The sequence below is a fragment of the Diabrotica undecimpunctata genome, chromosome 5, assembly GCF_040954645.1.
Source record: "Diabrotica undecimpunctata isolate CICGRU chromosome 5, icDiaUnde3, whole genome shotgun sequence".
Taxonomy (NCBI): domain Eukaryota; kingdom Metazoa; phylum Arthropoda; class Insecta; order Coleoptera; family Chrysomelidae; genus Diabrotica; species Diabrotica undecimpunctata.
Genome location: NC_092807.1, coordinates 137692431 through 137719703, shown reverse-complemented (window position 1 = coordinate 137719703; position 27273 = coordinate 137692431). Strand labels below are relative to the sequence as shown.

The window sequence follows — 27273 nt, the reverse complement described above, 5'->3', positions numbered from 1 at the left end:
ATAGTAGATACACTAACTTTGAATAAGTATAAAAAAGAATGTTTTATAGCATATATATATTTCAAATTATTTTTGACCGTACTGTTTTAAATATTGATTTATAGTATCAGCAATCGGTCTGTAGGAAATTATACTCTATTTGTTCTGTCTCAATATTTCGCCATAAAAAACCATTTTTAAAATTTTTCATATTAGAATTTATAAAAAAATCTTGGTTATTTTTATCCTTTTTATGTGACACCTTTTCTTTATAGGATTTGGAAGTTTTTCAAGTCTGTCCTTTTTATTGTTTGAATAAATTAAGCTATCTAGTTTTCTATATATTTGTTTGTCAATTAAAAAAAATCTTCGTATTTCATCACTCTTTGTTCTATCTTAGATTAAAATTTATCCAAATAACAAATAAGGCTATCTTAACTGAATCTAAAATACGTAAAAGACCGTTGACTAGTTCATACTTTGTACATACGCTATCAACTATTTGGTCAAGCCTATTCACACCAAATTGTGTACTATTTTATTAAGCCAAAATCGGATAACATTGACAGGGAGCAAATATTGACACATTTTCAAATAACCCGCTTAGGTTTTGTACGCCCAAGAAAAATGGAAGTTTGACAGTTTTGAAATTTCACATGTAGTGTCGCCCTATTGTAAGAATTAGCAAAATATACTTAATGGTATATTTTAAATTTTAGAAAGTTGTTAAAATTTAGCATAAGAGAATTTGAATGTTTCGTGATAACTAATTCTTTATTATTCTAGGTCAGTCTGTTGAATTTTTGCGTTTTCTGTATAAAGTAAGTTATTTTAAATCTTTAATAATTAACTTATTGAAATATTGTGTTATATTTTGCTTTATTAAAAGAAATAACTTGTTTTGAGCTTAACTTTGCCAAGTGTCAATGTTACACTATTGTCTAGTGTCAATTTCAAAATCTTGATGTTATTAGGTACTTACTTACTTACATCACCAACTTTACAAAATTATCAAAAATTCTTGACCTGTTGACTCGTTATTAATGAAGAATCAACAAAAAAAAAGAAGAAAAAGAAGTTCATTTGTGTTATTTTTGATGCTGTCCCTAATTTCAATTTATTTTAAATGGTTATTGTTCCTGTGCATTTTGCGAATTTATTCTGTCTGATCAATTTTTCAAAAATCAAACACTATATTCTATTTACCTATACACGATAAACTATAGGTACCTACACTTCAGTGAAATTTAAAACAAAAACAATATAAAAAATAAAAATCCTATCAGCACAAAAATATCTCCCATGTATACTGTATAATACACTATAAACCATTATATACCACTACTTTGCAACCAAATATTTTGTCTACTTGAAAATTGGAGACAGAAATTATTGGGTGGAGATAGAGCAAACAAAACAAATCGAAACTTATGTAAACAGCACTCAGGGTTTATTTGGAGAGCTGGGTCGTGGATCAGTGAATGAAACAATGGGATTAGATTGGTGCAACTACAAAAATAAAACAAAAGGTGTTAGATTTTTTTTTTAAATAAACAAAAAATGGTTTAGAAAAATAATTACACATTTATTACTGTCTCACCTCAAACAGTTACAAAGGAAATAGTCCAAAAATACTATATTAATAGTCACAAAGGTAAATACAAAAATGAGAAAGAGAAACACTTGTCCTATGCCCTATCCGTTTACAAACTCTAGTAGTTGGAGATACTACAAAAACTTACAAATGTTACTGGGCTATAATTTGTAGCAGAAATAAATCATTATAATTAAAAATTATCCTTTTAAAGAAAACTATGCATAGTGGTTAAACTTTTTCTAAAAAAACCAAAATAAAATCTCAAATATGATTAGATATTTACTAGATGTCAAAAATAATAAAGTTAGCTGTCATATGTCAAAACTAAATCTTAAAACGAGAACAAATAAAATGACAGCTAAGCCACGTCCTATGATCTACAATTTTAATTATTACTGTTTTTTAAATTGTTATGAAAGCAAATTATTATTAAAAATGTTTATTCTCCCTTTAAAAATCAAACACAAAAGTTACCTTGATTTCACTAAAATTATTTTAAATTTCCTGGGGTTGGGAACTGCAACTCAAACTCTCTGCCGCTCGAACAAATTCATCTTCATACTACATAAAGTATTTTGAAACGCCTTCTTAATTAGGACAAATACAAATTTTAGGTTGAAATTGGTGGCACTGGATACAAACTTTAGACTCAACTTCTTAAAAAAACAGGAAAATGGAACATGGGGATATCTTTCAAAATCTTACTTAGAAACATAGAAACAGTGATTACTTACGTGACAGTGACACATTACATAAAGTATAATTCACTATTTTTTAACAAATTAGCCGGTCTTTTCCGACTAAATTAAACACGTCTGTCTGCTCATTATGGTTACCCTTTCAAACCTCCTCTGTATCTACACATACTGCACAATTTACTGCCACTACACATTAGATTTCCATGAAAACTTACGAAGAACGAGTAAATATTACAAATTGGACGTACAATTTGGACTAACCTGAAGTCATCCGCTCTTGACAATATTTCCAGCAAGAGGGTCGCAATTATCTTTGCCACAAAACCTTCTCAGCGATCTAAATATATGTTTATTTGAAACGTAATATCGAGCGCGGCTCTCGATCAAAGAGAATACCAAAGAATATGCGTCTGTGAAATACAGTGTGGATATTAAGTATTACCCCCCCCCCCCCCTAGTGAACTCCGTTATTTAAGACAAAGATGAAAAACGCTCGGACCCGTCAATTTTTATTTTAATAGAAGTATTTTATAACATAAAAAAATTGTCACCCCTTTCATCCCCTTCACTTGATAGCTACCACCTCAGATTTTTTAAATAGAAATGGAGGTCGTGCGATAGTTTGTTGGAAAGGGTTTGAAAAGAAGAATTCAAAAATCTATAAATTTGAAATTTTGTATGGCATAGGTAACGATTTTATTTAAAATAAAATATACAAAAAAAAATGTATTAAATTACGTCTTTAAAACTAAAGGAACTGGCAAATTACCCTAAAGAAAACTTAAATTACTGCAGGAGATGCTCGAAATGTTCTTCATTTACTTCCTGGCAGAAGTAGATTCTTTGTTTCGTTGCCTCCCTAACCCTTAATAATACTATGTACCCCCCATCAGGTACAATGTTCGAGGATATAAATAACGATATTCCCGGATTATTGTCATATTTTTAAATAATCCAATAATCAATATCAATAATAAGGTAACATCTAGAACTTAAAGGATACTGTTCCCTTAAATTATCCCAAACAACAACAAATGGCATATTTTCGTTGATAGCGTAAAAAGATGCCTTTGCAACTATAGATTTCAGATTTTTAAAACAAGATAAAGCATCTTCGTTTAATGGAAAATTAATGACATGAGCTAATGTGTGGACTCTTTCGGAAAATTTGGGAATTCATTTTGAATAATGGGCAAACATACCCAATACCCTTCTGAGAGATGCAGTGTCATTCGGTGGAGGCATTTTTAATAAGAGTTGTAGTCTGCTACCATCGGGCTTTATGACATGGTTTGGTCCTATAGTATAACCAAGTAGTAAGTTTATTACTGTTTGATTTAATTTGCTCTTGATTTTGTTTAGTGTCAAGCCATATTTGTCTGTGGCCTTCAGAGAGTTCTCAAGATTTTTGTCATGTTCTACCTTCGTATCACCACAAACATTTATGTCGTCAAGGTAGGTATATATCCCTTCAATGTTTTCTGTGCGTATGAGCCAGTCGATTGTTCTTTAAAAACTGGCTACACCATTGGTAACACCAAACGGAATGCGGCAAAATTGGTACAGTTTCCCAGTGGCTTCAAAAGCTGTGTACATCTTCTCATGTGGAAGTATTGGAACCTGATGGTATACACTTTGGAAATCTATTGCACTAAAGACAGTGAATTGTGATACATTGGACACTATTTCCTCCATATTTTGCAGAGGATAAGCATCAAGTTGAGTGAATCGATTAATTGTTTAAGAATAATCAATGACAAGCCGCTTCTTGTGAGTTTCGTTTTTGGTGATAAGCACTTGCGCTCTCCAAGGACACTGACTTTCTTCAATACTGCCATCATTTAAAAGCTTATTTACCTCATGTTTAATCAAAATCTGATCTTCAGCACTATGCCTGCGCGATTTTACTGCGATAGGTTTACAATTTGAAGTCAGGTTACAAAATTAAGGAACTGCAGGTACTGAGGCTTCAACTACACTACATAGCTTAAATACTTCTTTAGGTCCTCCAAATTCAAACTCTAGACTTGAGTGGTTAGATAGAACATCATGACCAATTATAGTATCAGCTCAGAGATTTTTAACTATAAGTAAATTAATGTTGTCGTACGAGTGGTCACCAATTTTAATATTTTGGGTAGTCACATCTTTGACTCCAGAGGTGTGTGATAATGAGGCCATAGAAACAGTCTAAGTATAAGTCTTCCTAGGGAGTTTATTTTATTAGTATCAGCATCTACGGCAGTAAAATTGCAGTCTTTTGCTAAATGTTTTAAAGATTGCATGTAAGAATCGATAGACTCATCTGGCTGTTGTCGTCTAGTGGTTAGTATGTGACGAGCATGAATAGTATTGTTTGGTTTGATGTATATTTTGTCAAGAGTTTGAATGGATTCGTTGTAAGTGTTACAATCGCTTATATATGTATATACTCGTGGCGAAATATGATTTATTAACAGTTGTAGCTTAGTATCATTAATATCTAGGGGTGGTACAGCAGCACCATCAGCAGAAACAACGGGAGTGACAATATGAGCAGCTAAAAAGTTTATAAATGTTCTCTTCCAATGGTTCCATTCCTTTGCTGTTGATTTCACAGATGGATCCCCGTCGAACCTCTCGGGTCTTAGATACTTCTCCATTTATGTTGATTAAATTGAAATGATAAAGCAAAAGCTAGGATATAAGGTTTAAATCAACATAAATTGTACACATAATGTTAACAAAAAAAAACAATAAAAATTAATATGGCAGCGACAGTGACTTCTGTCAAACACTGCCAGCATAAAGTTGCCTACAATATGCAAAGTCTACAGCCAAAGCAATACCAAGGAGGTTAACATCACATCACCTTACATGCTGACCTTTAATCTCGAATAATTTTTGTAGCACACATACGATCGATGAGGATTTTTAAAACTTTATTTGTAATGGTAAATCCCAGCTCTCCACCAATATTTGGCTTTCCGGGAATTTTTGTTATTTTAAATGCCTATATTGACTTGAATAAGTACTACTACTAATTTCATTTTAGTAGTTTATTGGATATATTAACTGGTTTAAGATCACTCTTGTCAAATTGATAATGACGTTTTTAAAATAATAACATTTTATTAAGCTTAAAATGTCAAGTTAAATATTTCAAAAAATACAAATTTATTCCAAATTGTCACTATCTATCATAAACATAGCTAGATCAAAACATCATTTATTTCAAATTCAGGTAAAATTTAATATTCCAAAAGTGCAAAACGGTTTAATACCACAACATTCTAATGAACAAAGGAAAACCTCTGCAACCCATTTGTGTAAGCGATTTCTTGGACAAATACATAGAAAATGAGAAAGACAATGCATCTAACAGTTCACAATCAAATAAAAAAGCTTCCCGTCCCAAAATTATTTTATTGAATCATAACTCCACTCAAGTAAAACCAAAAATAAAGAAAAAAAATGTATCATTTATTCGCGAAACAAGAATTTGTAAAAAAACCAATGGACAAGCTGCGTGTAAAAAAGAAAGTTATGAGGGGTTTCCTACATTAGATGATTTGCTACAAATTACACCTGACGAGATATCAATGATTTGCAGCTGTATAGGAACCTGTAAGTGTGAACCATGTACTTGCAAACTGGCTCATCTTCAAAATCAAGATACAAAACCTTACAAATGTATTGAAGACAAAAAATAAAAGTACTATCAATAATAAAAAGGTACTATTCTTTTGTTGATTTATTTAGTCCAAAATATTTTTTGTTAATTATTGATCATTAATTTTAGTTGGCTAGGCAAGAGGGGTAGGCGGTCGACTCTTATTTTCCTAAAGCGAAATCTAGTGGATCGTTCGGATCCTGGCCCAGTGTAGAGAAAAACAAAAAAAGCTAACGTGGTAGTTTGTAATTCTAAAGGAATTTGCTGCGTAGACTAGAATACGCTGGTGTCTGTTGGCATATGGTAGAGCAGTACGGCGAGAGATGATGGTTTGCGGCTTGGTGATCTTCTCTATAGTATAGATTGCTACCGGGTAGGCGTATACGTCTAATAAACGGATATATATATATATATATATATATATATATATATATATATATATATATATATACTTATATGCATATATACTTTTTTAACTAGATGGCTTTGGTAAAGATCAATTAGCCAGACAATTTTTTAGCTATAATAATCTTTTTAACTTAATTGAAAGTCTGTGAGAATATTTTTTTTGTTTACTTTTTCTTATTTATGTTAACTTGGATATTTTTCGTATGTATAATTTAGTTATTTTCCCTTACTTTAAATTTTTTTTTTTTTGGTTTTTTTGTTTGTATTTTTTAGTTTTGCATTTTTTGTTTTATTTTTTCGGTGCCCACTTTCAAAATCGAACTAGTTGCAGAATTGCTAGCGAAGATACGGTTATTAATTTACAATTTTATTTTACACCTCTTGGTGTAATTATATAAGCAGCACAATATGGTAATATTCTTATTGAAAATTATAAAGTTTAAATTGATGGGTAATGGGGAATCGATGTAGAAAAATTGCAAAATACATTGCAGACATATTGTGGACAGCTTTTTTTAAATCTTGAGTTGGTTTAGAATGGAAACGTTTGTCCTATGAGCTGTCCAAGGTATGCGCAGCAATCTTTCCCAGCATCACATTTTAAAGGCATCAATTTTTGCGCTCGCATCAGCGAAGAGTGCAAGTCTTCGCTGATGCGAATACGTCTCCGAACTTCTGCTTCACAGTTACCATAGTTAGTTATACTAGACCCGAGATAGACAAAACTGTCAACTATCTGGTATTCCTGTAACATGTTAGTCAGTTGAATAGTGTGGAATCTGTCGACCACCATTATTTTTGTCTTAGCTCTATTGATTTTCAGACCAATTTTATTGCTTTCATAGTCAACTCTTCGCAGGAGATTTATCTGTGCTATAACTATTTAATGAACAATTAAGTATAATGTGTGTTAAGTCCCCAAGTTCTCCACATAAACATGAGGAATCATCAATTAAACTAATTTTACATTTATAGCTTGGTGACATTGCATGGTTTGTTCTTATTCTGTTTATAGTAACAATAAAGTTCCTGTTGTTTTGGTTGTGGAACCATCTTAGTATTAGAATTTGAATTTGACATGGTTTAAAATTTAATCCTGTTTGTTTTGTGTCCAAAAATAATCCAAAATTATCGGCAATTTCGTTTCCTTAAATACTTGAATGTCCTTTGATCCAAACTATTACCACCTTTCGTTGCTAGCTAAGTATTTCGTAATTGGTCTGTAGTATTTCTACTTCTAGATGATTTAAGTTCTTGGACGCACTTAAATTTTTTAGTCCCTCTACAACACTAGTGCAATTATAAATATACTTTGGGGTATATGATTCCTAATAATATTTCAGATCTCCACTTATTGCAATTTCTGCATTTCAGCATTTCTGCTGTATATATCGTTGCCTCACCTGGTAAACTGAACTCTTCATTATATTTTGTGATGTGATCGTAAAAAGTGACACCTGTACGAATTTGTTGTAATTCATCGGTATAAATCTGGTAGTAATCGGGGCATAGTTGATTAACTGTTTCGAAAAAGTGATCATTTTTGTCGATCTGAAATGTTTTCATTTTTTCTTTGAAAACAGGATATCTAGATGTTCTGAAAATATTGATTGGATTATTGAAGTTTTTAGTGCCGACAGTATTGGGAAAGAGTGGTATAACTTTCACAAATTAGTGGAGTTTTCTTTGTTAGCCAATAAGACTGTACGAGTACTGAAACGAAAACTTCATGGATTGGTGTTATATAACTTGAGGATTTGGCAATTGCTTTTGCGATGAACTTATTACTAATTAGTTGCCTTCTCAGTTGTTATGGTGCTTCTACAGGTTCGGCTTCCATAATATTTATTGTAGTTGACTTTAGGTATCCCAGACCTATCTTTAGACATGTTGTAAGTTCTGTTTAATTCATATTTACAAGTTTCAAAGTTTTTCCCTTTAAAATAAAAAGCAATATCATCTACAGATTAAATTGTCCGTATGCTTTGAAGTTTAACATTGGCATCCATTGTATATAACAAAAACAAAACTGGACTTAAAATACTGCCTTGGAGGAGTCCAGAATTCGTAGTTCTAGGTGTAGTGGTTACTTGATTTATTTTAAATATAGTTTTCTGTTTATTTACAGCGAAGTTTTAAAGTTCGCTAATTTTTTATGAAATCCAATTGAAATCCATTTATTCGTTAAAACATCTGGGTTAACGTTATCAAATGACCCTGTAATATCGTTGAAACCTACAATAGTCAGTTTATTAGTAAATTTAGCGAAAGTATCTAATTGTTAATGCTTCCAATGTTGACCTAGATTTTCTGAAATCTTATTGTGTGTCAGGTAGAATTTGTTCTTTTTCTAACAATTGCTCAGGACGATTTTTGATAAGTCTCTCGAAGGTTTTCAACACACATAAAGATAATGATATGGACCTATAAGAGGTTGAAATGGAATTCGTTTTGCGTGTTTTTTTATTGCGATGATAATATACTCCTTCCAAATTTCAGAGATTGTCCTTTGTCCTGTCCATATTGCATATATATACTTAGGAGAGATTTTTTCTAGATAGAATATAAAATATTATCTATACCAGTAGATGGCCAGCTATTGTTGATATGTTTGATAGATCGTTATATATATATATATATATATATATATATATATATATATATATATATATACTTACATAATAAAATTTAAAGTAAATACAGGAAATAATTGGGATACTAAACATTGTTATAGATTTGTAAACGTCGTAGTCACTTCTCAATATGGCCGCCTAAAAAGTGTGAAAATTTCAATTTTTTTTTTATTTAAACAAATAGAAATTTCGCAATTTTTTTTTAATTTTTTTTTCAAATGGCTAAACATAATGTCATTGTATTCTTTCTCTTAATAAATAGTTTTGCGTAGTAAAATATTATAATGTAAGACACTTAGAAGAATGCTATTTGAATAAGTAATGCAAACTAATATGCTGAAGTTTTCCTTGTTATAATCGAACATTTTTTTATCTACATCAATTGTTTATTACAATTTGTCTAAGTAACAACAGTAAGAAAAATGTTTAAATAAAAGTGTTTATAATGTGTTTATATTGGTTTGTAGAATTACTATTTTATACTAATACTGTAAAAAATGCGGAGACCGTTTCATCTTACTCTTGAAATTAGCATAATTTAATCATATTTTTTCAGAATTCAATTTGTACTCAAAGGCACGTTTTTTTAATATAAATGTTATTAATGTCCCTATTTTGTACCAGATGGTTACTTAATATATTTCTTTTAGAAATACATCATACGATGTTACAGCTATTTTATATTATCAGTAAAATACGAGGGCCATTCGTAAAATAAGGTGCCAATGAATTTTAAAAATACACAGCTTTATTTTTGTTCTTTGTAGTATACATCATTTTTAAACTTAAAACTTACGCTATTATTGTACATAATCGCGGTTTCTATCAAAACAACGATGCTCCAAATTTTTATCTACATGTTATAGAATTTTACCGCCAATCCATTGGGGAATCAAGAAACCTCTTCTTTGACTTCATCATCAGTACTTGAGCGTGGGACACTCAAGTGTTCCTTTAATTTTGGGAATAAGTGATAATCACTTGGTGCTAGGTCCGGACTGTACGGGGGTGGGGCATAACAGTCCAGCCAAAATCTCTTAGTAGTTGTTCAGTTTGATGTGAGACATGAGGTCGAGCGGTGTTATGGAGAAACCTTACACCACAGAACATAAATTGTGGCGTGGGAAAGTCTCATAAATACGCAAAGCACGGTAGTTAATTGTAAAATTTTAATCTTTAAGCAATATTCATTTAACATTTTCGATAATTTCGTCTGAGACTAAAGCCTTCCGTTCCGATTTTTATCGCAAATTTCCGGTCTGCTTTCACTGAATTCTCTGCACCAGTTGCGAACATGTTGAACAGATATGCACTTTTCCCGATAAAATTAACTTCGATTAACTGACGATATATGTCAATAGGTGAAATCCATTTAGCATTTAAAAAACCTATCCCAGCACAATTTCGCATTTGGCGATAACAGCGATCTAAATATCTTTGAACGCTGCTAGGCCAGCACTAAGCCAATGCAGACAGTGAGGCATTAGTGGTGGGGTGAGAGAGAGGGAGACTTGATACGTACGGCAGTGTTGCTAGATTTCTTTCAGTACTTGTTCTTTATCAGCAGCATAAGGAACATTTTTTTACGAATGACCCTCGTATTATTCTACAGATTGTTCCACAGTAATTGCCCCTAGGACGCATCTATAAAAATAACTGGATATAAAATATAAAAATTTGCACATTAGCAACGTTTTTTTATTGTTGTTCTTACGCAATAAAATTTCTGTTCCTCTACATCTATTCAGTCTTCATTTTTCTTTTCCGTCAGGTTGTTCTCGAGTGCTAGTTTTGACATATTAGTTTGATCTTTCTTTCTTCTTCTTAAGCTACCGTCTTCTTTCGAAGGTTGGGGATCATCAAAATGATTTGAACTCTGTTCACTGCAGCTCTAAAAAGCTGGTTATACGAGCAATTTAACCACTCTCTGAGATTGTATAGCAATAAGATGTGTCACCTTCCAAGGCTATGCTTTTCTAAAATCTTTCCTATTATTATGTCTCTCATTACGTGGTCAATATATTGTAGTTTTTGTATCTTTGTTTCATTATTCAGTTCTTCTCTTTTAAAAGTCCTCACAAACTTCTTCATTCACGAATGTGTCTACGTGAGACATTTTTAGGATTCTTCTGTAAAACTTTTATTTTTCTCATCATCGCTTTAGTCAGAGTGCCTACCTTTATACCGCTTAGGACGATATTGAATGTGTAACATCTAAGCATTCACAATTTTATATCGACAATCAAAGTTCTATTGCAAAAAATCGTGTTATTGTCATAAATGAGTTACGTAAATTTTAATTCTGGTTGTTTCTTTGCAAAATCAAATTCTCATTTATTAAAGTTCCAGGCAGAGGAGCCGATCCTAGGGAGTTGGCTGCCTGCGTGCGAAGACCTAATGTGTTGCCCTCCTCTAGAGAATGTTATATGTTTTTATTAATTTTTAACGAGGACACAACTTATCTACCCATTTAAGAATTTAAAATACAACACTTATAAAAATACTAATAAAATTTGAAACGCCATGGTTTATTTTCAGACAACGAAAAAATTTGCAACGTCATTTTCGTCATTTCCGTGTTTCCTTCTTGATTTTTTATACATTAAATTACTTTATGGAGTATTAATCGAATTAAGTGTTGTCTATCATATCGCGGAATACTAATCCAGATTCTTCTTATGGTATGCCACAAGTCTTGTAACTTTTCTGGAGGACGTGGCAATCGATTTAAGTTTCGACCTACCATATTACATACATGTTCGGTGGGTGCAAAATAGTTGATGTTGGACACTGACATGGCTATTCTGACTTTGTTGACTGCTGCTCTGAAAAGTCCGGTAGTGGTTAAGTTAAACCATTTTCGGAGGGTGTGCAGGCAGGATATTCTTCTTCGTCCTGAACCTCTTTTCCCATGCACTTTACCTTGAAGTATGGTCCGAAGTAGTAGGAATATCATTGTTCATTGCGCATTATATCGCCCAGGTATTCTAGTTTGCGACGTTTTATGGTTACGATTAGTTTGCGCTCTTTACCCATTCTATGTAGTACTTCTTCGTTGGTAACTCTGTCTATTCAGGAGATCCTCAATATGCGTCTATAGCACCACATCTCAAATGCTTCGAGTCTCTTCAGTGATGCTTCAGTTAAGGTCCATGACTCTATCATATCATGTCCATTTTAGTAAACTAATTTTTATTTCCAATTTTATATCGTGGCTGTTAAAGAATTTTTTCATTTGGACGAAAGCTGATCTTGCCTTCTCGATCCTTATCTTAATTTCCGTCGATTGGTCCCACTGTTCATTTAAGTTTGCATCCAGTAACAAAAGTTGGTGATTTGTGTTATAGGTTGTTGGTTAACTAGTAATTGACCAGGTGGTATCCTATTTTTGCTTATAACCATGTATTTGGTTTTTTTGATGTTAAAATCAAGCCTAAACCTGCTACTTACTATTGTCACCCTGGAGACAAGTGTCTGCAGACCTTTAAGACTGTCTGCAAAAATGACAGTATCATCAGCGTATTTTATGTTGTTCAATCGTTTTCCGTTTATAAGTATTCCCTCGTCTATGTCCGTTAGCGCTAGCTTCATAATGTGCTCTGAATATGTATTGAACAATAATGAGGACAATATACATCCCTGTCGCATACCTCTTTTTATCTTTATGTCGTCTATTAACTGATCTCCAACTCTAACAGCTGCAGTTTGTTCGTAATAGATATTGTTTATTATACGGCGATCTCTGATGTCTAGATCAATTGAATTAAATATTTTCATCAGTTCGTCATGTTTTATTCTATCGAACGCTTTCTGATAATCAACAAAACACACACACACACATATATATATATATATATATATATATATATATATATATATATATATATATATATATATATATATATATATATATATATATATATATATCACAATTCACGTCTCTACATCTTTAAAAGAGAACTTGTATTGCAAAAAGTGTCTCTCGAGTGCCCAATGCATCCCTGAAACCGAATTGTGTGTTCTTCACACTTTTTATATATTCTTTTATGTATAATTTTTAAAAAAGTTTTCAGGAGATGGCTCATAAGGCTTATTATTCGATAATCTTTACATTTGTTGGTATTGGGTTTTTTAGGGATTGTTATAAAAGTTGATCTTAGCCACTGTTAGGGTATTTTCCACTTTGGTATATATTGTTGAATATTAAGGTAAGTCTTTTTACTTCGTCTTTATCCATAATTTTCAAAAATTCTGAGTAGAACTCGTCTGGTCCTGCGGCTTTTCCCTCCTTAATGTTGTTTATAGCAGCTTCAACTTCCGCTTCGAGAGTAGGTGGTCCGGTATCGTCATTTTTATTTTGTGTGATGGTGACATTCCTATCGTATTCAAATGTTGTCACATAGTTCATCCATGTTGTTTTTGTTTCTTCAATATCAACTATTGGATTTCCTTGAGCATTTGTTAAGTATCCCGGCCTTTTTGATTTATAGATGCCTGCTGCTTCTTTGATCTTTTTGTGGAGGTTGAAGGAATCGTATTTACGTTCCAATATCTCGATTTCTTCACACTGTTCTTCCAGATTTCTATTTTTAGCTTCTCAGACAGCTTTTTTAATCTATTTGTCTAGAAATTGATATGCAACGTAGTCTTTCCGCATGGATTCTCTTCTTCTGTTCATCATCTGTAATATACCGTCGGTCATCCATGGTTTTTTCTTTTCTGTCTTTTTCAGTCGCATGTATTGGTATAATATTTCCTTCCCAACGTTTTCTAAGTGGTTTATTTCTGTGTCAACATCATTAATTACTTTTGACTTAGATATGTTGTTCGTCAGATATTTTTGTACTTCTTGCTTTATGTCATCATCTCTTAGTTGTTTGAGATCGTGTCTTATAGGATTAGGTTTGTAAATTTTTTTAAATTTCAGACGGAACTTAGCGACAAGTGGGACAATATAGTCAATCTGGTTTCTTATGAAATTTTCTGGCGTGTCACCGGGTGAGCGTGTATGTGTACAACCTTCTGTCTGGTAATTTGAAGAGTGTATTGGTGATTACCAACTTTTCTTCCGTAGCAAATGTAAGTAGACGTTTGTAGGTATGTAAAACCGGTTGCAGTACTTTACCAAAATATCGTTGAGCTGTTAGAAAGCCGTTAATTAGAACTACAGGTGATCTGCATCCCAAACATATGGCACCCTATACAACAATGATTTTTTGTCTTATAGTATGACGTTCAACAGCCAAGTCTATATTTCGTTCATTTTAGTTGTGCCAAGCTCGGCACCATTTTAAGCATCGAGCCGTATGCTGTAGTGTCAATGGTAATACCAAAAGTGAACTGTAAGCTCTCAGCCTTATTCGAAGTAATCTCTGAATAACTATTTTGCTTGGAACTAAACTTCCTGTAGCTGCAACTAAATTATCTTTTACTTGACGTACACTGTCTCGTCTACTTCTAAGAGCAACAAGTCTAAAATGGCGCAAATTACGGCCTTGCAATATTCTAGGACGTCCATACTATCCACGAAGTCTAATTATTGGACCACCTCCTTCAAACTCTTAACACCGTTAATGGATTAGCTTTCACTCTTCGTGAAATTTCCTGTTAACCAAAACCGGCCTCTTTAATGCGTAGAATGCGTCTTTTTTGGAAGTCGCTTAATTGACGTAATTGCCGACAATCTCGAACTTTTGACATTTTAAATTTTTTCTCGCTCTCTCGCGCCGATCTTCTCCAGGTTCTCACGTCTCGCAACTTTTGCGCATCCGCTGTCACTTCATCCTTCCATCTTTTCCGTGGCCTTCCTTTTGGTCTTGCGCCCTGCATTTTACTATCTAAGGCTCTTTATGTCAATCTTTCAGTCCTGATTCTCACTACATGACCAGCTCATTGAAGTCTCTCATATTTGAATATTTATTTCCAGTCCGGTCTCTTCTGCTCCTGTTTTTAATTATAAATCTATTTCTGCCGCCTATTCTGTTCTGCAAGGCATTTAAATTTTTTGTGTAAGTCAAAATCAATCCAAAATGGCTAAGAATTACAAATAAACTTAAGTTACATACACAGAAATAAACTTTCTTATCTTTTTGTTTATGTGAAAAAAGGACAAAAACTTCGGTTAAAGAAAAGATAGTGAGGTAAAAAAAACTTTATCACATATATATTTTTAGATAAGACTTACAAAAGAAATATTTTTGATCCAAATAAATTACCGTATACAAAGTGTGGCCATTTTTTTGGCCATTAGTATATTTTAGGAACTTTTTTAGGATAAAAATAATGTGAGAAAGTGTTCACATTAGATCAAACATAAATATGTACAAATGCTCTTTTATAAGGAAACATTTTAGCGTTTCAGCTGGTGTATCTAATCCTGTGGCGCACCCAGAATTTGTCTGAGGGGGGGTTTTTAAATTTTTTTATGATACCTCCATTTTGAGTCCCTAAAATTTGGGTTTTAGTTTAATTTAAAGTACTAAAGATAGCAGTGCCAAAGATTCAGGTATCTATTATCCTGCCTACCAACTAAAACCACCCTCTCTTACTTATGCGCAGTTGACAGTCGCACGTACCGTACTCCAAAAGTGGGGTGGCCGCTGTAAGGCTGACGGCATTTTTGGAACACTTCCTTCTCTTATCTAGATCTTTTCTATTGTTCTGAAGCTATTTTCTTGTGGCATTTTAAAGTAATTACTATTTTAATGGGAATAAGCCACAATTAAAGGTTAAAATAAGTTTATTGATGTTTCACATTAATCCAACTTGTAAGTACAATACATTTTGGAGACGGCTATCGCCGTATTACCGTTCTCTACTCCTCCAAACCTCTCGATTCCATCGCTTTTCTAATTTCTTTATTTCATGAGCGTCGATGTCTACGTCTTTTTCTTCTTCCAGGGGGCTTCCATTTGTGAAGTTTTTAGGGCCAACGTTCGTCAGACGTTCTCAATAGGTGTCCAAACCATTTTGAACTTCTTCTTTCTATTCTGTTAATGACCGTTTCTGTAGCATTCATGTTATTTCTTATAGATTCGTTGGTCTTCCTTTGCTACCTTGATGTTCTAGTACTTCTTCTCAAATAATCCATTTCAACTGCCAACAATCTTCTCTTCAGGTCTGCATTAATTTCCCATACTTGAAAGCCATAACAAAGAATTGATTCAACCATAGTTTGCCCTATTCTTTTTTTGTTCCTTTTATACATGTTGCGATCCCACCATAAGGAGTTCAGACATCCTAAAATTTTACGTCCCTGATTAATTCGGTGTTTCATTTCGGTTTCTCCCAAGCCATTCTTAGCAACGAGTGCGTTTTCTTCATGCTGACTTGTAACCCCCATTCTACATATTCTCTGCATAGGAGCTTTATTATAAATTCTAGATAATAAGAAACTTGAGCTAGGACGACTTGGTCACATGCAAAGTTTAGAGATTACAGTATGTCATTTCCTATGGGAATTTCCATATCCTGGTAGTGGTTTTTCCAATTTTGGAGGGCTGCCTTAATATATAAATTAAACAGTAAGGGTGACGTACTTGTTTTAGTCCTTTAGTTACTTATATTGGCTCTGATAGTCTATTTCCGATTTTTAGGTAAGTAGTATTATCTCTGTATACTTCTGAGATTATTCCTAAAAGGTGTGGACTAATGTCGAGTTGTTATAAAGCTTGCCTCAATTTAAGTCTTGCATCTGTATCATACGCTTTTTCTAGATCGATGAAGGCTAGATGTACTTCTGTACCAACTTCTATTCTTTTTTCTATTAATTGTTGGAGTATAAACAAGTTATCAGTGCAAGATCAAAGATCAAAGATTCAAACGTCAATAAACTTACTTTAACCTTCAATTGCGGCTTATTTCCATTAAAATAGTAATTAGATATTATCTCTGTCGTTGGACCAGTTGGTGTTTCTCTTCTTCTTGTTCTTTTTTTTAATGACTGCTCGGATGTAATTGTGAACACTATTCCATTCCTCCGTACTTTCCGTCATTTTCATGATCATCTCTCTTACAGTCACAGGCTTCATACCTATTTCTTTATACATTCTGTTTCTCTTCACTGCACATCTATTACACTCTAGCATTGTGTGAGTAACAATATCGGAATATTCGCAGTATAGGCATTTATCTATATCTGTCTTTCTGAACCTATGAAGATACGGCTTAAAAGTTTCCATTACTCTTTCCCTTTCTTCTTTTTTTTATAGCTGTTGTCAAATGCTCTCTTCTCTCATAGAGGTGTCTCTTTTCTACTGCTAACACATGCAGAGGATCAGAGGAACACAACCCGTGATAGTCCACAAGGCCGCCGCAGATACAGGCGCATGTTACTCGCAACAGACTCGTTCTGTCTACTTTTGTCATAAGCCTAATATTAGATATCTATATCTGTATATAATGAAATATATTATTAATTATTGCGTATTTATACAATAATTATTGTGTTCTACATATTTAAAGTGATAATTTAATTATTCAATTAGTGTTTTGGATTTTTTGTATTGTGTGTGAAAGACAAGTTACATTTTCCTACTATTCCTTATATATTTTTTACTTTATATGCCCTGGAGGAGGGTTTTAATCGTTGCTCTTGGTAATGGAAACTAAAAGCAACAACTTACTAAAGATTGGCAATACTATACTTGGTCTTATTTTCGTTAAGGAATTCCTACTCGCAGACATTCCTACCAATATTGTATATTAGAGATCCTTTTTATCAATCTTGTATCAAAAGACCAGTTCAAATTACTTTGTAAGCGACAAAATTGTATAATTTTCATTTTTTCTTAAATTTTTTTAGTTGTAATGAAAATTAGTACTCTAAGAGCCAGAGGGGGCAGTATGCACTTTTACATTCCCTCGGAACCTTGACGTTTTTTCATATTTTGATGTGTAGATTCTATTTTTCGAGAGTACCAGCCTGAAAACGCGTCATGTAATTTGTTAATAACAATTTAATTGTTTAAATAATTGTATCCCCAAACTATTGGAGAAATTTAATTTTACCAAAATGAAAATTGTACCTTTTGAAAAAATTAACAAAATGGCATTTGGTAAACTTTTAAACTTTGATACAACTGTTAAAACCAGAGTTATAACAAATTTCGTGAAAAAAAATTGCAAAATAGGCATTTGATGAAGCGTTTTCAAGTATAACTCAGCTTTCATACGTACGATTAACTTTTAAAGCCCCCCTGTTTTAAGTGTAATTGTTTCAGCTTTAAAAAAAGTTTGCGGAATTACTGTATTTTTATCAATAAAAAAGTTATAACAATTAAACTTTAAAAATTTCACTAGAAAGTTGCAAATTAATTTGTTTATAAGGGATTTAAACAAAATAAAGCTATAAACTTTGATGATGGGGCTAACGAAAGTTATAGAATAACTCAAAACGAACATTTTAAGCTTCGGTAAATATTTCTATGTCAACTTTTGACCAAGATATGGAACTTTTATTAACAACGCATAAAGGCGCACGGTCAACTCGCAGCTAATAAAAAAAAATAGGTAGATAGGTAAAATTCGTGTAGATTTTGAGGTGCATATTAATTTATCGTTATATATAAAAAGTCACAGCAGTTTATAATTAAAACTTTTGTTAAAAAGTGGTGAATTAATTTGTTTATCAGAGTTTTAAACAAAATTTTGCAGCAAACGTTGGCAGTTTGTTTAATGGAAGTTATTGAACAATTCAAAATGAACATTTTCAGCTTTGGTAAATGTTTCTATGTTAATTGATGGATTCGACCGTTACTTGATGGAAATTTATTTTATGTAACAATAAAACACTAAAAACTTTGTTTTTAAAAATTTCCACAAAAATGTATTATAAAATCTTATCACTACTGCTGTTTCGGCTGATTGCCTTTCTCAATCACTTGAGCCGAAACAGCCGTAGTGATAAGATTTTATAATAAATTTTTGTAGACATTTTTCAAAACAAAGTTTTTAGTGTTTCTATGTTAATTTTTTGCCAAGATATTAAAAATTCATTTATCTGTGCGGTTTAAGCGCGTCCTCATTCGTTGCGAGCTGACCACGCGCCTTATTAAAATTTCCATGCTTCATATCTTGGTCAAAAATTAACATTAACAATTAACATTCGCATATTTTTAGTGAAATTTATATTGTTTAATTGTTACAATTTTTTTATTACAAAAGGTAAACTAATTATGCAAACTTTTACCTTTAAAATGAAACAATTACCTTTAAAATGAGCGAGTTCCAAAGTTAATTCTACAGCTAATTCTAAAGCTGAGTTATACTTGGAAAAGCCCCATTAAATGCCTATTTTGAAATTGTTTTTACGAAATTTATTATAACTCCGGTTTTAAAAATCGAAACAAAGTGTACCAAACCCCATTTTGTTAATTTTTTCAAAAGGGATAAATTTCACTTCGGTAAAATTAAATATCTCTAATAGTTTAGGAGGTACAATCATTTAACAATTAAATTGTTTATAGCAAACTACCTGACGGATTTTACGCCTGGCGAAAAATCGTATCTATGCACCAAAAAACATAAAAAAAGTCAAAGTTTTTAACAAAATTAATCCTTAACTTAGCAACGTATGTTACAATATATACATAATATTTAAAAATTTTTATTTGACAATATCTAATATACACGTGTGATATACCTGAACTAGAAGACGACACCATAGCTACCTTCGCAGATGACACTGCTGTCTTAGCGGTAAGTGACACCGTCGAAGAAGCTACAGAAAAACTACAAAATTCAATAAATAAAATCCATGAATGGACCAAAAAATGGAAAATTAAACTGAATGAGAATAAATCAGTCCATATAAATTTTACCAATAAGAGAATTAATAATATTCCTATTAGAATAAATGATGTCCAAGTGCCTATTGCAACATCAGCAAAGTACTTGGGGATCACTCTTGATGCAAAACTTCGCTGGAAAGCTCACGTGAAGAAGAAAAGAGAAGAACTAGGCATCCGCTACAAGAAAATGTATTGGTTAATGGGAAGACATTCCTCTCTATCCATAAATAATAAACTCCTCATCTATAAACAAATACTGAGACCAGTATGGACCTATGGCTGCCAACTCTGGGGCTGTGCCAAGCCTAGTAACATCAAAGTAATCCAGATATTCCAGAATAAAGTACTGAGGAACATCGTAGATGCGCCTTGGTACGTTAGGGACAACGACCTTCACCGGGACCTCAAGATGGAAGACGTCAATCAGATAATCAAGAAATTTGCAGGGAGCTATGAACAACGACTCCATCATCATGTAAACATCGAGGCTATCCAGCTCCTCGACAATACGAACCTAGAAAGAAGGCTCAAAAGAACAAAGCCTTTTGAACTGGTATAATGAGTGAGTGAAAAGCAGAGTAAAGTGTTGTGCGAGTATGCATGCTAAATTTAATGCTAGTTATTAGAAATAATAGGAAAGATACTAGTGAGTAGACACCTAATTTTAAGATTTCATTAATAATTTAAGTTAGAAACAAATTGATAATTGGTCTTACTGACCAGATTTTAATGTAAGTACACTTCTGTGTCTTTAGTAAAAAAAAAAAAAAAATTGTCAATGTATTTAGTATTTAAAACCCAGTTCTTGGCACTGTATAGTTAAGTATACACTACCGTATGTAGCCGACTGGAAATCGGCCCGAAAATTCTTAATTTCGCGCATTTAGTTATGACGGTATGGATAATGGATACAGTCTCGACAAAATGACTGAGCAAGCGTGTTGTTTCAACCAACAAGTGGTAAGTGTTTATATCAGTTTATTGTTTTTTTATTATACAGTGTTAATTTTTTGGGAACTTATTTTTGAAGCATTATATTGTTTATGTATAAACACATTTTTGGTATATTTTTTTAGCAAATCGAATCAAAACTTTTTGTATTGTATAGTATACACCGCTCGATATGACTTATTTGACATTCATTTTTTTTTCAGACTAAAAGATAAGAGAATTTATTAAATAATGGCCCTTTTTTTCCTCCAGTTGGTGTTAAAAGCGGCTCAGAAAGTAAAGAGTGTTTTTTTAGAGGTATAGAATTTTAAAATGGAATAAGACAGAGATGATTTTTATCAATTGACATACAATTGACTTTATTCGAAAGATAATTATTTGGCATTATAATTTTAATATGATTTCTAGTATATGACCGTCATGCCTGGCTCCGACGTAGTCTAATCTGGAGGTCCAATTTCTTTTTCCGGTGGTCCGATCACTTTTTCCAATATTTGCCGCCGTATATCGGCAATAACACGGCGAATGTTGTCCTTCGAGTGGTCAATCGATTTATGTTTATCGGCGTAGACTAGTAGCTTCACATATCCCCACAAAAAATAGTCTAGCAGTGGTAAATTGCACGATCTTGGAGGCCAATTCACGGTCCAAAATGTGAATCTATGCGGTTACCGAACCTTTCCTTAAATAAATCAAATGTGGCTTAAGCTATGTGACATGTTACGCCATCTTATTGAAATGACAGCTCCTGCACATTATGGTTGTTTAATTAGGGAATGAAAAAGGTAATCAGGTAAGTAATCATGGCTCCATAGTGGTCACCATTGACTATAACGTTCTGTTCGTCATTGTTTTTGAAGAAGTAAGGTTCAATGATTCCACCAGACTATAAAGCAGACCAAACAGTCAGTTTGGTCTGTGAATGTAATGGTTTCTCAATATACATTTATGAATTATCCTAACTTCAAATAGGGCATTTTTGTTTGTTGAGGTAGCCATTCAACCGAAAGTGAAATTCAATGCTAAACAAAATTTGCTCATGAAAATCGGAATCAACGGCAATCTCGTTTTGGACTCACTGACCGAATCTACGAATATACGCCTTACTAGGTGATGATGTGCCATCAATTCTTGCACGAGTTGGATTTTTTAAGCGCGCAAGGCAAGATCTCTCCGAAAAATCTTCCATAAAATCGATGATTATGTATCCAACCGCTGTGCACGATGGCAGATAGACTGATTCGGTTCTTCCTGTATGCTACGCTCTAGAGCACCGCCAACTTTTTCTATACGCACTGTACGACGTGTCTGTGGATGTATATTATCATTTGGAGTAAATGTGATGCAAAACGTTTTATGGTTAATTGAATTGCTTCCTCTGATGGACTATTATATTGACCACAAAACTGACGTAGTGCCCGATAAGTATTTCGAACAGAACCACAATTTTCAAAATAAATTTGTACAATTTGGAAGCGTTGTTAGGGCGTCAAGTCTATTCATGCTAAAATGCCAAACCAAACGTAGCATAAATCACTTGACAGCTGTCAAAATGACCAACAGTTAAAAAAGTGTTACCAATTTACATTTCTCTACCTCTAAAAAATCACCCTTTAGTAGTGATGACAAACAAGAGGTATTACCTCGTAATTTTTTGAAAGAATTCACAGAAGACAATGATAATGTTGAAGAAAATATAATTTCTGAAAAAAATATAGAAGAAGCTGTAAAAATTTTACTTGTTTCAGTCAGTAAACGAAAACTAGCAGCAGCTACTCCCTCAGTCAATTTTCTCCAGTAGTTCAAAAACAAGCAATTTCTTCAATAAAACGGAAGGCGAAACAAGATGAGTCTTCATTCAACTGGACAAGGGATGATTTTAAATATGAAGTAACAACAGAACAAAATAATAATTTTATAAAACTTCAAAATATAAAAACACCTTTGAATATTTTAAAACCATTTTTAGTCCAAATATTGTTGAATGAATCGTAGAACAAACTAACCTTCATTTGACACAAACATTTCATTTGAAAGACAGACTACGGGGTCACCCACTTGAATCTGATAAGAAAATGACAAAAGATGGGAGTAGTTCTTTTGACCTAAGAGTAAACAATGATAGTCGGATAGTCGTAGTGATATGATAACAAGTCCGTAACCTTGTGTAGTTCTTATGTAGCCTCCATTCCAATAGCAACCATACAAAGATTCTCCAAAATGAAAAACAGAAAAATTCACATTCCATGCCCACAGTTAATAAAACACTATAACAGTCATATGGTGATGTGGATTCGGCAGACATGTTGATTGCTCTATATAGAATACGCCTCAAAACACATAGATGGTATATGGGCATTTTTTTTCAAATTATAGATATATCGATTAATAATGCTTGGCTACTATATAAACGTGATGCATTCTACTAGAAGATAAAAAAACAGTCATTCGTTTGAAACAATTAAGAATTAAACTTGCCAAAAGTCTACTGTAGGCCGACAAAAAGAAGACGTCCCAGCAATGAGCATCTACCACTAACTTCCAAAAAAATTAAAAACCCGGTAAAAACTAGACCCCATGATGATATTCGATTATATCATCTAGATCATTTTCTAGTATACGGTGCAATAAGCAGGTCGAGAAATTGCAAGAAGGGACAAACTGCCATATTTTGTAACAAATGTAATATTAGACTATGTTTAGTGCATAACAGGAATTTTTTTATGAATGTTAATCAGTGGCGTCCCGTGACATTTGAAGAAAGGGATGCAAATTAAAGGAAATTATAAAAAGATTTACTAACCTTTTGACTTGTAGTGCAGCTTTATTCTTCTGCCATCGTTGGCAAACTCGTTTATGACAGACTCATAAAAATTGTGGAATTTCTGACAAAGTTTTTAATCCGCTTTAGTACAGAAAAATTTCGTTCTACAAACGCACTTGTAGCAAGTATTGTCATCACCAAGTCACATAATTTTGAAACCTCACTATATGCTTCATCCAGTTCAGTTTGTTTAAGAAATGTCAGCATTTTAGAACTAGTATCAGTTTATACAGAGTGTTGAGAAGCATACAAAATGCACAGTTGGGAATGCAGGGAAAGAATGTCAAAAAAGTTTGCATAATGTTTTTTAGACAATTAAAATCTTCTTGCGGGAAACTACAGTTGGCATATTTATTGAAGTTGCATAACTCCACAAATCTTAACTCACAAAGGTTTTTAAATCTTTCTTTAAGCTGCTGGGAAATATTATCTATAATTTCACAAAAAAGTCGATTATAAGATATTTTTGTGTCACCTATATCGTCAATTCTAATGCTTTTCTCTTGGGTTCCATCTCTTCGAGGTCGCAAGTTTTTTGCCACATGATATCAAATTGCTTCCTCTGTCTGTTGATTTGGACTTCGAATTCGTTAATTTTTTTAAGACAAAATCCAATATCATTCGATTTAGTCTGCAATACATCAAATAAAATGTCTGTATAAGGAAATATTTCAGAAAATACTTGAAGCAAAATATTAAAATCAAAATCTCGTTTGACTAATTCCAAATAACCTCTTGAGGAATTCACAGTTTCAGGGTCCCAACGGTCTTTATGCTCTAAAATGCTTTCAAATAACTCTATTAGGGATTGCCGATATTGGGAAACTGTTTTTACTAACCTCCCATTGTAGTTCCGTCTGGTGGGAGAGGTTGAAAAAATAAGCAGCCATTCCGCTCAAGGTTTGGAAACATACTTTGCAAGTCTTATTGAGTGCGACTGATTGCGCTAGAACTAAATTTAGTCTGTGTGCAAAGCAGTGCACAAAAATTGCATTTTGAAACCTCTCTTTAACTTTGGTTTGAAGTCCTCCCAGGTGCCCAGCCATTACGGCAGCTCCATTATAACTTTAAGCGACAAGTTTGGAACCACAGTCCAGTTCCTCAACTATATTACAAACATGTCTATATATATACCTTCTGCCAATCTATCTGCAGTTATATCCAAAAATCCCCAAAATCGTTCTTGTATTTCACCATTATTTTTGATCTAACGCAGAACAACCGACAATTGACTTAAATTGACGATATCTGTATCTTGATCAGACTTGATCAAATCATTTTGTATTCTATTCGAGGTACCTCGAAATACAGTAGATTGATCTAAATGACTTTTTAGTAGTTCGTCATAGTCAGATAAAAAATTTGCTAAATCCACAAAATTTCCCCTATTTATAGATTCATAATTTTCATTATGCCCGAGCTAAAGCAGCATTTAACAATATGAAAAAGCTCCTCATAAGCAAGGATTTGTCTCTTTCCCTAACTACGTCTAGTTAAATGCTACATTTTTCCGATCTTACTATATGGTGTGGAGGCCTGGACGCTGAAACATATGCTCACGAGAAAACTAGAAACACTAGTTGGACCGAACATGTCACCAACATAGAGGCACTCCAAAGAATCGGAAAGGAGAAAGAAATCGTGAGCACAATCAAACAAAGAAAACTTGAATATCTAGGCCACATATTGAGACACGATAAAACCGTCTACTGTAATTGATTGTCCAGGGGAAAGTAGACACTAAGCGAGGGCCAGGCAGGAGAATACACTCGTGGCTCTAAAATCTGTGGAAGTGGTTTCACAACAAGATCAGAATTGCCATGTTAATAGCCAACGTTCGCAACGGATAGGGCGCTTAAAGAAGAAGTTCTTATTCATATTACTTGTCGTTCATAATTTGGCAATGTATGATATGCTATACAAACCTATTTTTCGGTCTCTTTGGCGATGTATACTCTGGTATACAATCCAAATTTATGACGTGTAGATGTCATATACTTTTTTTTGTTGTTATAGAATATTTGTATGATGCCCAAACAGCAAACATACACATTTTCAGTTTTTAGATTCAAAATTAATCTCTTGCTAGGGTTAAACAGCATTAAAATTTGACAGGATCATCAACTAATTTGGTTCTGATAGTTACATAGTAAAAACACATTGACAATACTATTAACGAATTTTAATATTTCTTTATAATATCTACTTTATGATCCGATATAAAATTTTAAATTTACCGACTTTTCATTCTGAGCTCTTTATTTATGTGCACAAATTTGTGCAATTTATTATCATATTTGACTTCAAAAAAATAATCAAAAAACTTTGCAAATTTACATTTTTGTCTTATTTACCTACTACATTATCACTGGGCTGAAACTGAAATTTTCCTTTAAATCCACGTCCAGGATTATCCGAATTCGCTACGAATTCGATGAACAGATCTGGACCAGTTGAAAGTATTTCAATCTGCGTCTCTTCGTTACATAAGAGTATTATGGAGGGATCCGACGTCGTACTGCCATCAAATACTCGAATAATGTCTGCCCGATTTAGACAGCTAAAAATAAATTTAAACATTAATGCTATGTGACAAAAACTCATGAAAAACTAGAAAAATATGTAATATCTAAAAATATTTCTCATAAATATATAAGCAATTAAGTACGACTGAATTTTATTTATTATTAACCGTCAATCTTTACATAAATTACCATAACGATTTTAAGATTACTAAATTATAAAGAATGGGAATGGAATATATATATACTTAGGACAAAAAATAATACTAAATAGGGAAATTCAAACTGAAGAAATAAAAAGAAGAAGAAAGTTAGCTTGGGTAGCATTCGGTAAACTGAACTATATACTCAGAAATCAACAAATTCAATTACATCTTAGATCTAAAGTTTTTGATGCATGCATTATTCCGATATTAACTTATGCGGCACAAACATGGACAATCACAAAAAAGAATATGAATATACTTAGGATCACCCAACACGCGAAGAAAACAAACACATGGATAAGACAGAAAACCAAAGTCACCGATGTGGTGCAAAAATCATTAAAGTTGAAATGGGAATACGCTGGATATGTAGCTAGGAGCGATCTAAACAAATGGCACAGATCAATTTTAACCTGGAGACCATACCAACACAAAAGACCCAGAGGCAGACCTCCTATGAGATGGACAGATTATCTGAAAAGGACTGCCGGGAAAAATTGGCTACAAGTAGCGTACAATAAAAAACAATGGAAAGGAAGACTTGAAGAGGCTTATGTTCAGATGTGTACGCGAATGGCTAGACGAAGAAGAAGAAGAAGAAGAAATTATAAAGAATAACGATTTAAACATTAATATTAAAAAACAATATATAGTTCTAAGTAACTCTTGGAATAGTTAACTAAAGAAATTTTGTAAATAATATACGAAAAGGAATATTCACATCTCGTCAACCTGCCATTCGATTAAAGATACTTCGCTATTATTAGCTCATCAGATAGATCTTGCTAGTTAATACTAAATGAAAAATATATCCCTTTGTATATCTATATTATAAAATAATATAGGAAGAAGATATTTTCTTATGATCTTGTCATCTCTCGTATCGCACCATATTAATCTCTGAATGGATTGGCGATACTTCTTAAGCAACTACATCTTAAATTGTTGAAGAGATCGATTAATATATTTAATTGTGATGTATCTCGTTTATTGTTTATTCAATTACAACCAGC

General features: G+C 32.9%; 1 protein-coding gene across 3 annotated transcripts in view; it reads right to left on the bottom strand.

The window, feature by feature from the left end:
• The window catches only part of Sol1, a 941015-nt gene that overhangs the window by 120832 nt on the left and 792910 nt on the right, over positions 1-27273 (bottom strand). For all 3 annotated transcript variants that reach the window (XM_072532789.1, XM_072532790.1, XM_072532791.1), the window contains one exon: positions 25887-26092. In XM_072532789.1, coding sequence (XP_072388890.1) covers positions 25887-26092 — 206 coding nt within the window. The remainder of the gene's footprint in view (positions 1-25886; positions 26093-27273) is intronic.